Source organism: Cynocephalus volans, chromosome 7 (assembly GCF_027409185.1).
Source record: "Cynocephalus volans isolate mCynVol1 chromosome 7, mCynVol1.pri, whole genome shotgun sequence".
NCBI classification, from domain to species: Eukaryota; Metazoa; Chordata; class Mammalia; order Dermoptera; family Cynocephalidae; genus Cynocephalus; species Cynocephalus volans.
In genome coordinates, this window is record NC_084466.1 from 63958301 (window position 1) to 63971044 (window position 12744).

At 35.4% G+C, this 12744-nt stretch overlaps 1 protein-coding gene across 1 annotated transcript in view; it reads left to right on the forward strand.

Annotated features, from left to right (window-relative positions):
- LRRC63 (leucine rich repeat containing 63) overlaps nucleotides 1–12744 on the forward strand; it is a 59333-nt gene that overhangs the window by 32298 nt on the left and 14291 nt on the right. The window contains exon 7 of the mRNA XM_063101537.1: nucleotides 1507–1643. Coding sequence (XP_062957607.1) covers nucleotides 1507–1643 — 137 coding nt within the window. The remainder of the gene's footprint in view (nucleotides 1–1506; nucleotides 1644–12744) is intronic.

Below are 12744 nucleotides of genomic sequence, written 5' to 3' on the forward strand. Positions count from 1 at the left end.
TGGGGGGAGGCTACTGATGCCCAGTTATTAACATGGAGTAAAGACAATTAATAGAAGACTGGGGACTGGGGTGAGTGAGGTAATTGAAGTTATTACAGGTTTCATAGAAAATTCAAGATGGTGAAATCAGGCAGAGCACAGGGTCTGCTAACATAGTTTAGGACAGGAGAAGGTAAAAGAAGAAATGTTAAATGAGAAGGTTACTGTAACGAACCCTGTAAACATATGCTTGGTCTCTGTTCTTCTCTCAGCTCCTTTAACAGACTTAAAATCATAAACAGTAATAATTATAATGAGGTATTGTTAGGTCCATAACATATGGACATAATATGCACAAAAATTATAACACAAGAAAAGGAAAATGGAATAGAATATATAGGAAGAACATTTTTATATCTCCCTGGAATTAAGTTAGTGTAAATCTGGAGTAGATTCTAACAAGTTAAGGTGTATATTATAACCTCTAAAGCAACCACTAATAAAATAACTCCAGAGAATATACTGAAACAATCACTGAAGTAATTAAAATGTTACATTAGAAAATATTCGTTTGATGCAAAAGAAAGCAGTAAAGGAGGAAAAAATGGACAAGACATAGAGAAAAATAAAAGTAAAATGGCAGATGGAAACCCAGTCATGTCAATAGTAGCATTAAATGTTAATACATCGAACAATCCAGTCAAAAGGTACAGATTGTTAGAATGGATTAAAAATCAAAGTCCAATGATGTATGAGTACTGTCTATGGGTGACACATTTAAGATTGAAAGATACAAAGAGGTTAAAAGTAAAAGCATGAGAAAAGGTATATCATGTAAACTGCAACCACAAGAAAGCTAGAGTGACTATACTAGTATCAAACAAAATAGATTTTAAAACAAAATATGTTACCAGAAATAAAGAGGAACATTTTGTCAATCTATCAGGATAATATAACATTGTAAACATACATGTATTTAACAACAAAGGCCCAAAGTACATGAGGCAAAAACTGAAAGAATTAGATGAAAAAATAGAAAATTCAACAATAATAGCTGGACACTTCAAAATACCCCACTTTCAATAAAGCGTGGAACAAGTAAGTAGGCGGAAGATTAGCAGGGAAGTAAAAGATTTCAACAACACTATGAACTAATCTTTCTGGTTCTGCAGATACCCCCTTCCTCCCTCATCTCTACATGGTTGCCTTCTATGAAACTATGAATTTCATCAAAAAGGATGACTTGCCCATTTAGAAAATATTATTTCCCATTTAGAATATCCCATATTCTTATGCCAAGGGTATATGAGTGCAGTAGTTGCACTGTGTCACCATATCATTCAAATTAATGCTGGTCACTTATTTTGAAGGTTTACTGAGAGTATTTATTGAGATATGTGATATAGCCAATTAACATTGCTACACTGATTCTACTACATCAGTTCAAAGAGTTTACAAAAAGTAACAAATAGGGATTTGCATACTTCATTATTCCACTTATGTTTGTTTCTCTTTTCTGTTCTCCAGATATTGTGTCTCAAAAATTTACAGATACTGAAACTGAGAAATAATCCTATCAAAGTAATTCCCTTTGAAATTCAACAACTTAAGTTCCTTAGAATTTTCATCATTGCCTTTAATTTGATTACTGATCTTCCACATGGGTAAGGTTGTTAGTCTGAGATTATAAACACAGCAAATAAAGACTATATCATTTAGGAAAGGATTGATTTTTCTTTTGAAAGCAGCTAGCAGTTTTTTTGCTATTCAGTACAGTAATTCTTATTCTGTTCTAATTAGCTGATTTGCTTCTTATTATGGTGTTAAAAATAATCCTACCAGCTACATAGATGGCAATTAATATGAGTCTAGTGAATGTATATCTAGGGATCTGTCATCTAAATATGTATTAAATTAACACAAATCATCGAAGGCAGTTCAGGTGAGAACCTTGCACCTATCCCTTGTCAGCCTTTTTGAATATGGAAAAAGTACTGCACTTGGAATTAGGAAACCTAGAGTTTTGACTTTAAAGTTGATGATAATTATTTATTTGATCTGGAAAAGATAACTTAACCATTTTGGCCCTCAGTTTTCTAATCTATGAACTAAGAAAAGAGACTGGCCTTTATGATATCTAATATCCTTTGAACTCCAGTAAGAATGTTGTTATTTAGGCACAGAAGAGATGAATTTCTTTCCACATATGAACTGGTAATTATTTAACACCTAATGAAAGTTTTAACCCTAAACCTTAACCAAATGCCAAAAAACGGTACTTCTTCTAATTAGAGTTTAACAAACTGAATGTAGGTTGAGGGCAAAGAGACAAGGACTCATAAATAGCTGAACAACATTTTGCAGAAGAAGATTCTTACAGTAATTAAGGAAGTGCATCAAAATTCATTTATAAAGATGTTCATCCAGCATTGTTTGTAATTAATGATCCAACAAATTGTACATTCTCATGCTATATATTCCGTCACTAAAAGAAGTAAAAACTTATGTAAAAATTATACCATTTCTGTGTAAAATGTATATATATATTTGTATGTCACACATCACATACATAAAAAGAAAGAGTAAACACTAGGGAAACAAGACTACTTCATTATGGGTATTTTATTTCTAATTGACTCATTTGTACTTTTCCACAGTAATGTAAATTGTGTTTTTCCTGCTCTAATACTAGAATCAGAAGTTTCTCTAAGGAAACCCTGTTTCCTTTTCTTGAAAATTGGTGTTTAAAAACCATGATTTGTTTGCTGGGTGTCCTCATTGCTATTGGGATGTCTGTCATTGGTTCTATGCTCTCTCAGTTGACAGAGCTAAGTAAAATATATATGCATACTAATCTGTGTATGCACACATCTATAATTGTTTATGTATATATGCACATACACATAAATACATATATATCTACACATAACTACACATGTACCTATACAGCTACATAAACAGCATCTAATCATAAATTCATACTGAATGATCTATAATAATTACATACTTTAAATTATCATAACTGTCATTTAAAGAAAATGTAAAAATTCCTAAAATTTGATCATAACTGAAGGATCAACAGTTTGTTCATAGCTTAGAGATTGTGCAAATTAGTATAAACTATTGGTTATAATCAAAAAGTTTTAAAGAGCTGGTCTTCAAAAATATTAGTTTTTCTAAAATAAAGCATTATATTTTTGATTAAATAACATAGGATATGTATGCATATCAAGGGAAAATGAACAGCATATTGAAGCCAAGATTGAAAAGCATTATGGGAAAACTTAATTGACCTCAGAGAAGACTTAAAGCAAGCTCTGACATAAATGAAAATGTTCACTTGCAGAGCTTGTTAAATGAAAACTCACCTAGTGGGCACTTATACAGTGAGAAATGAGGGTGCTGAATTCTTTGTATTTAAGGATTGTTATCAGAACTCTAGCTTGCTGAGCAAGGAAGACCTGACATAGAAGGCTGGACTTAGGGAGCAGCAACTGAATGAAATTGGGTGAAATGCGGTGAACCAAACAATTAGTTAATGCATTTGAGATAGTTCTGGCTCCTTGTAATTTCTGTAGTTTGGCTGCTTTTACTGTCACAAGCAATTGCACTAATGTACTTTGAATTTTATACTTTCATGCTTGTAATTAATTTGGTAGATGTTTGTGAAGTATTTACTGTGTGCTCCTAGGAGCTCACCACCAAGTGGGAAAGCAGAACATTGAATACAACTGAGTAAAATAAAATAATGGAGATGCAAGTTGTAAAATTTGTGAGTTCCAAAGAGCAGCATGTGATATTTGATCCAAGTATGGTGGACTATGAATTAGCTAGGTTAAAGGGGAGAGAGAGCAAGGGATAGTTGAGCCAATGATGGGGTGGATATTTCTTCACCACCAGGAAAGCTACAACATAAATGCAAAGAATAGAGATACGAAGCAGCATGTATAACATGGGATGGGAAATAAGAGCAGTTTGCTGTTTCTGGAGCTTAGAGAGCAAGGCCAAGTGTTGAGAAATTCACCTGGTGAAGTAAACAGGGACTAGATTATCAGGGGCCTTGTGAGCTAAGGTAAAGTATTTATACTTTATGTTGTATGCAATGAAAAGTCATTAAAGCATTTTCCATAGGGGAAATGGTGGAGTCAGACTCACGTTTTAGGTCATGCTGGTGGCAATGGAGAATATGGATATGAGGGGATAAATCAGAGTTTAAGATGACCAGTTGAGGGGCTGTCAGAGTAGTTCAAGCAAGAGATGAGGAGAACTAGGAGGAGGGCAGTGGTAACAAGCACAGATAAGAAAGAACAAATTGTTAAGAAATTAAAGTGAAATATGCAAGATCTGGTATTAATGAGACAGAGGGTGGAGGGAATGGAAGGGTCAAGGTAAAAAAAAAAAATCAAGGTTATTCCCAGATTTCTAGTTAAAGTGAAATAAATCAATCATGTAAAATATATTTATTGGGTATTTACTAAATACTAAGCTCTGTCCTAAGAGCTGGGTTTAGATTGGAAAATGAAAGGGGCATGACACTTTCCCATACGGAGTTAGAATCCAGGGAGAGATACAGGAATTTTAACAAACACCAGGATGGGTAAAAGGATTTTGATGCAATGGGAATAAGGAGAGGCAGGTAAAAGCTTGGACTCTTCAGAGGCTGAGAGAAGACCAGCATGGGTGTAATGAAAGGGTGGCCCCAGGTGAGGGCCAAGAGTTTGACAGGGGCTACACCCATGAAGTTTGGGAGATCATGTGAAGAAATTTTTGTTTTATTTTAAGTGCAGTGAGAAGCATTGGCTGGTTTTATGCTGAAGTGTAATAAGATTAAAGTCGAGGAGGTTTGAAGAAAAAAAATAAGCTTGGTTTTAGATTAACATGTTGGTTTGGGGTTGGATTGTGTTTTCCATCACAGAGTTGGACTTAGACATATTAAACCCACAGGAGAGTTTTGTGCTAGAGATAAAGATTTTGAATTACCAGTGTATACTAACTGAAACCAGAGAGAATGTGTAGAGCAATCTTCTGAGGAGGTATTCCTAGAGAAACATTGGTGTTTCAGCTACAGACAGATGAAAAGGAAATGATAATTGCATAGAGAGATCCAAATGTATTACGGAAGCCAAGTGAGTAAGTTATTTTGAAAAAGAAGGATGGTCAAAATTGTCAAATACAAGAGAAAAACTCAGTAGCATTAAAGCCGAGAACAGTTTCAGTGGAATTGTAAGAACAAAAGCCAATTTGCAATGGGGTGAGATGGAATAGGAGGAAGGAAATTGGTAATAATAATTGTAGACCTCTCTTTGGAGAAATTTAGATGCAATGGGAGGAGAGAGATTAGATAAAAGCTAAAAGGGATGTGGAATCTTAAAAACGTTGTTGTTAGTTTTTCAAGGACTCAAGAGTATTCACAGAATGATGGACAGGAACCAGTAGAGAAGAGATGGCTGACATGGAAGGATGACTGATGGTGCAGAGTTTCACAGGGGATGGGAGGAGAAGGAGTCCTGGGCACACGTGGAGATTCTGGTCTTGAACGGGAGAAGTGAACCTTATCTCCTAGAACTGGAGGTACATTCTAACATTGAATATGAAAAATATACAGTTACATGGATTGAAAAATAAAAACAAAGCAGAAAATTTGTTCAACAAAGATTTTTTTTTAACTCCTATTATGTATCAGTTTGAGGAGATTACTCTGAGGTGACATAAATTAAGATTATCTTTGAGAGCAAGAAGAGTGCAGATTGAAAAGGAGCTTTTAAGAAAGTTGTGGTGGTTTGGAACAGGCACACTTCATTTTATTGTGCTTCACATATATTGTGTTTTTTAAAATTGAAGGTTTGTGGCAACTCTGCATAGAGCAAGTGTATTGGTGCCATTTTTCCAACAGCATGTGCTCCGTTTGTGTCTCTGTGTCACGTTTTGGTAATTCTCACAATATTTCAGTCTTTTTTCATTATTATCATATGTTATGGTGATCTGTGATCGGTGATCTTTGGTGTTGTTATTGTAATCATTTTGGGTCACCACAAACCATGACCATATAATTAGCGAGCTTAATCAATAAATGTATGTGTTCTGACAGGGCCACCAACCAGTCGTTCTCCCATCTCTCTTCCTTTCCTTGGGCCTCTTTATTCCGAGACACAGCAATATTGAAATTAGGCCAACTAATAACCCTACAATGTCCTCTAAGTGTTGAAGTGGAAAGGAAGAGTCACAAGTCTCTCACTTTAAGTCAAAAGACAGAAATCAAAAGCTTTGTCATGAAGGCATGTTGAAAGCAGAGACAGGCTGAAAGCTAGGCCACTTGAGCCAAATAGTTAACTAAGATGTGAATGCAAAGGAAAAGTTCTTGAAGGAAATAAAAAGTGCACTCCAGTGAACTCATGAATGATAAAAAAGCAAAACAGCCCTATTGCTGATATGGAAAAAGTTTAAGTGGTCTGGGTAGAAGATCAAGCCAGTCACAACATTCCCTTAAGCTAAAGCCTAATCCAGAGCAACTCCTTAACTGTCTTCAATTCTATGAAGGCTGACAGAAGTGAGGAAGCTGCAGAAGAAAAGTTTGAAGCTAGCAGAGGTTGATTCATGAGGTTTAAGACAAGGGTGAAGCAGTAAGTGCTGGTGTAGAAGCTGCAGCAAGTTATCCAGAAGATCTAGTTAAGGTAATTCAACAGATTTTCAATGTATTGGAAGAAGATGCCATCTAGGAACTTTCACAGCTAGAGAGAAGTCATTGCCTTGCTTCAAAGCTTTGAAGGACAGGCTGACTCTTGTTAGGGGCTAAGGCAGCTGGTGACTAAGTTAGAGCCAATGCTCATTTACCATTCTGATTTCATAGGCCCTTAAGAATTATGCTAAATCTACTCTGCCTGTGCTCTATATATGGAACAACAAAGCCTGGGTGAGAGCACATTTATTTACGCATGGTTTACTGAATACTTTAAACCCACTGTTGAAACCTACTGCTTAGGAAAATTTTTTTTAAAAGATTCCTTTCAAAGTATTACTGTTCATTGACAATATACCTAGTCGTCCAAGAGCTCTGATGGAGATGTACAGGGAGATTAAGTTGTTTCCAAGCCTGCTAACACAACACTCATTCTGCAGCACATGGATCAAGGATTAATTTTGACTTTCAAATCTTATTTAAGAAATACATTTCTTAAGGCTATAGCTGCCATAGCTAGTGATTCCTGTGGTGGATCTGGGCAAAGTCAACTGAAAATCTTCTGGAAAGGATTCACCATTCTAGATGCCGTTAAGAACATTGGTGATTCAAGGGAGGATGTCAAAACATCAACATTAACAGGAGTTTGGAAGAAGATGATTCCAATCCTCATGGATGATTTTGAGTTCAAGACTTCCGTGGAGGAAGTAACTGTAGATGTGGTGGAGATAGCAGGAGAACTAGAATTAGAAGTGGAGCCTGAAGATGAGACTGAATTGCTACAATCTTATGATAAAACTTTAATGGATAAGGGCTTGCTTCTTATGGATGAGCTAAGAAAGTAGTTTCTTAAGGCGGAATCTACTTCTGGTGAAGATGCTGTGAATATTGTTGAAATAACAACAAAAGATTTAGAATATTACATAAACTTAGTTGATAAAGCAGCAGCAGGGTTTGGGAGGATTAACTCCAATTTAGAAAAAAGTTCAAGTGTGATTAAAATGCTTTCAACAGCATAGCATGCTCATTAAAGGAAAAGTCAATCAATGTGGAAAACTTCACTGCTGTTCTATTTTGAGGAATTGCCACAACCACCCGAACCTTCAATAGCCACTGTCCTGATCAGTCAGTATTCATCAACATGGAGACAAGACCTTCCACCAGCAAAAATTATGACTCACTGAAGGCACAGGTAATTATTAGCATTTTTTAGCAATAAAGTATTTTTTAATGAAGGTACATACATTTTTTTTAGACATAATGCTATTGCACACTTAGACTACAAAATAGTGTAAACGTAACTTTTATATGCACTGGGAAATCAAAAAATTCTTGTGACTTGTTTTATTGTGATTTTCACTTTATTGCAGTGTTCTGGAAACTAACCCACAACATCTCCGAGGTATGCCTATTATTTATATTGAGAAGAAGGGAAAAGAAAACAAAGCACAGAAAAGTGAACATTTAAGAGACAGTGCTGTGGGTTTAGCTGAGATTGGAAACCATGAATTGTAGGGAAACTAATTTGCATTCCTATGTGATTTTATTTAGTAGCTTTAGTCACTCATGTATAGGAGGGAGATTTTAGCCTCCATAAAAAGACTGATAGCAGTGTTTAAAATATTTATAAAAATATTTATGGCAGCTTTATTCACAATAGCCTGAAAAAGTCAGCAATTCAAATGTCCATCAACAGGAGAATGAAGAAACTAATTGTTTTTATTCACTGTAGCCAAAAGTTGGTAACAACCCAAATGTTCATTAAAAGATTATCCATTAAAAAGGAAGGAAATGTTGATATGTGCTAAAACAAGGATGATGCTTGAAAACATTATGCTAAGTAAAATAAGTCAAAAACAAAAATACAGATATTCTGTGATTCCACTTATATGAGATAGCCTGAATAGGCAAATTCATAAAGACAGAAAGTAAAACAATGGTTACCAGGAACTGGGGTAGGGCGGGGGGGGGGAGGGATGGGGAGTTATTGTTTAGAGTTGCTATTTGGGATGATGAAAGAGTTCTGGAAATGGATAGTGCTGATGGGTGCTCAATATTGTGATTGTAATTAATTCACTAATTGGTACACTTAAAATGGCAAATTTTATGTTATATATATTTTACCCCAATTAAAAAAAAAGTTATTAGCACTAGTGGAGACTTTTCAGGGCTATAGAACTGCAAGGGGCACAGTTTTCTGGAAAGATTCAGTCCCAGGACAGAATTTCCCCACAGCCCGGGTATATCTGACCTCACAACACATGGAAGTGACTAAAAGGCCAACAAATAAAACCTCAGCAGAATGAAAAGCCTTGCCCAGAGAATCAGCAGCAAAGCAACAATTTAGCTCATCCACAGAGCTCAAGAGCAGATCCCCACAGGAAGTTCCCACGGTTTTGGAATTAACCAAAGGACAATACGTTAGTTCCAGTGCAGAGTTAAAGTGGTGGTGGCAGATAATAATCCAACACAGAACTGAAACAAAAACATAAACAAAAACAAAAAACCACAGATCAGAGACAAAGCTCTGATATTTACCAGTAGAGGTCTAATACCACCAAAGAACATCTATAAAACCTAGAAGAGGTAGCAGTATCCTCAAATGCCCAGGCATCAATGTAAAGACACCAGGATGGAGAAAGAACAGAGAAGTATGACACCATTAAAGGAAACAAACCAAGCACCAGCAATGCACCTTGAGGAACAGTGGATTTATAAAATGTCTGAGAGAATTCAGAAAACCCTATTAAGGATGTTCAGGGAGTCACAAGAAAATATAGGTAGAAAGGTAAATATCTGAAAAATGATCCAGGAGCAGAAGGAGAAACTTGACAAAGGAATTAAATCAGTTAAAAAAAATTAGAAATTCTAGAAATAAAGAATACATAATATGAAATTAAAAACTTCATGGTAAGCTTCAACAGCAGGCTTTATCAATCCCAGGAAAGGATCTGTGAGCTTAAAGATAAAGCATACAAAATTATCAAACCAGAGGAGCAAAAAGAAAAAAAATGAAACAGAAATACAGCAAATATGGGACTCTCTCAAACTAAACAAACTCTGCATAATTGGCATACCCAAAGGAGAAGAAAAAGGAAGAGATGTAGAAAGCATATTCAAGGAAATAATGACTGAAAAATTCCCAAGTATGGAGAAAGATGACAGTGTCCAGGTACAGGAAACTCAGAGGTTGCCAATTAAATGCAGTCCAAAGAGGAACACCCCAAGGCACATCACAATCAAATTATCAAAAACTAAAGACAAAGAAAGGAACTGAAAGCAGCTAGAGAAAAGAAACACATAACATTCAACAGAGCCCCAATACATCTCTTAGCAGATACCTCAATAGGAACCCTACAGGCTAGAAGAGACCAGGATGATATATTCAGGGTGCTGAAGGAAAAAGACTGTCAGCCAAGAATTCGGTATTTGGCAAAACTAATCTTCAAATATAAAGGAGAAATAAAGTCTTTCCTAGACAAACAAGAGCTAAGGGAATTCACCAACACTAGACCTGCCTTACGAGAAATGCTAAAGGGAGTTCTTCAATCTGAAAGAACACGACGCAAAGGAGCAGCAAGAAAAAATCTGAAGGTATATAACTCACTAGTACAGTGAGTCCACAGGCAACCTCAGAAACTCCAGTGTTGTGAGGGGGTGTGTGTGAACAAACCGCTTGCAGCCTTAGTGTGAAGACTAAAAGACAAGCCTCACAAGACAACAAACGCAACAACCGTAAGAGAGACAGGCAGTGTTAAAAGATGTAACTTGGGACTAGAAAATGTCAAGAAGTAAAGGGAATGAAGCCAAAGCCTAGAGCTAGCCTTGTTTTTTTCCTTTTTCTTAGATATCAAAGTTAAGTTGCTTTTAGACTAAAAGAATCAGTTATAACATGTTTTTTTGTAAGCCTCAAGATAACCACAATACAAAAATTTATGAGATGTACTAAAAATGAATAGCGAATCAAAGTAAGTCAGACAGTAAGACAAATACTGCATGGTCTCTCATAGAAATAGAGGACAGAATAATGGTTAACAGAGGCTGGGAGGGGACGGGGGAAGAGAAGAGTGGACTAATGTGCACACAACTATGCTCTTTACCCTAAGTGAATCATTGTGCAGTGTATGCATGTATTGAACAACACGCTGTACGCCACAAAAATAAATATAAGTAAAATTGAAAAAAGTATTTAAAAAATTAAAAACAGAAGAGGGATTCAGAAGTTTTTGTCAAAGAGATGCAATTTGAGGACATGACTTGCTGTTGCTGGTTTTGAAGGTGGAGGAAGAGGGCCATGAGTCAAGGAATGTGGCAGCTTGTAAAACCTTCAGCTTACAGCAAGCAGGAAAACAAGGGCCTCAGTTACAGTTAGAGGACACATTGGATCCTGCCAACAACCTGGATAAGCAAGGAAATGGATTCTCCCTAGAGCCTCCAGATAGGAATGCAGCCCTGCTGATGCCTTTTAGTACGGTGAGACCCATGCCAGTCTTCTGACCTATATAACTATAAAATAATAAATCTGTGGTGTTGTAAGCCACTAACTTTGTGTTGCAATTTGTTATGGCAGTGATAAAAAACTAGTATAAAATCAGTCAAGATTTCTACCCTTGTGGGATCCCATTCTCATAGGGAGAGGCAGTCAATAACAGTATGTGTAATAAGTAAATTATATAGTATGTTAGAGGGTAATAGATGGTATGAAAAATTAAAAAACAGAACAGTAAAAGAGAACGAGAGTACAATTTTAAATAGAGAAGTTAGGGTGGGCCATACTGAAAAAGGAACATTTGAACAAAGTGGGGGTTAGCCGTATAGATTTATCAGTTCAAGTAAAATTTAGCAGTATTTTATTAAATAAAACAATCGGTTACCCAATTTTTTTAAAACCATGGTATTAGAATTTAAAGTAAGATATGTACTTTTTCTAGATTTATCTAACATAGAAAAAAATGGTTGTTTGTTTTAGTGGCTAAGCATTGTATTTTCTATTTTTTCTCTTTTCCTATTCTCATTATTAGTCTGAATTTTTCCTAGGTTTTTTATATATGTGTGTGTGTGTGTATCTATATATATATACACACATACTCATATATGTGAGAAGAAATTTTGGTGCCTTCTCAAAGTTTTTCTAAAAATATGATGGAGTTCTTTCACTATTATTTTTCCATTCCTAACTAGATCTTTCTACCTTAATGACACTCAGACTGACATAGTAGAAAAACAAGGTACTTTCAGAGACAAGCTCTGCACTTAGATGCTATAACTTTGGCAAACCGCTGACCCAATCGTAACTTCAGTTTCTATCTGAAAGCTTAGAAAACTTGCACTTGTTTTCAAGGTATTACAAAAATTAAATAAGGAAATCCTGTAAATTATTTTTAAAAATTTTTCAATTATTTTTACAGATTTTTCTTTTTCCTTTGAACTAAATTTCTAAAACAAAATAAAGTATGCAATGTTTTTGAATTTATGTAACAGCTGATTGTTTCAAGGTAGGTCAAATTAGAAGCTAAGAGAAAAAGTCCATTTTGTTAAAGTATAAATTCGCTAAGAACTGCGTTTTTGTTCCTTATATTTAGCTTTAACCTGCTTAGGGCATATAGTATGAAACACATGGAGGTAGGGGAGCCCAGGCTTTGGAGGCAGAAAGACCTGGGCTCTCATGCTCACTATGACCCTTACAGACTATCCACGTATAGTCAACTCACTCATGTTATGTTTGGAGTTTTGTAACCATGAAAAGCTCTTTGATTTGTCTTTTTAACTCTCTTATAAAATAAAGATAACAAATCATTTAAAAAATCAAAAAGTTTATTTCTTTTCCCAAAGCTTTTAGATAGAAAAGACAAGAAAAGGAAAGGAAAGGAAAGGAAAAAAAAAAAAAAAAAGGTAAGGAAAGAGATTTGTTTTGGTGATGTCACTGCCCCTTAAGTGAACAAAGAAAAGCACATATTGCGTGAAAAAATACTATTGGCTACAAAAACATTTTTTTTAGACTCAAACCCTGAGGTTACTCAGAAATAACTGTCACAAAGGTTAGGAAAAAAAAATCCCTTATCTTTTTCTCAGTGGATAGCAGGAGAAAA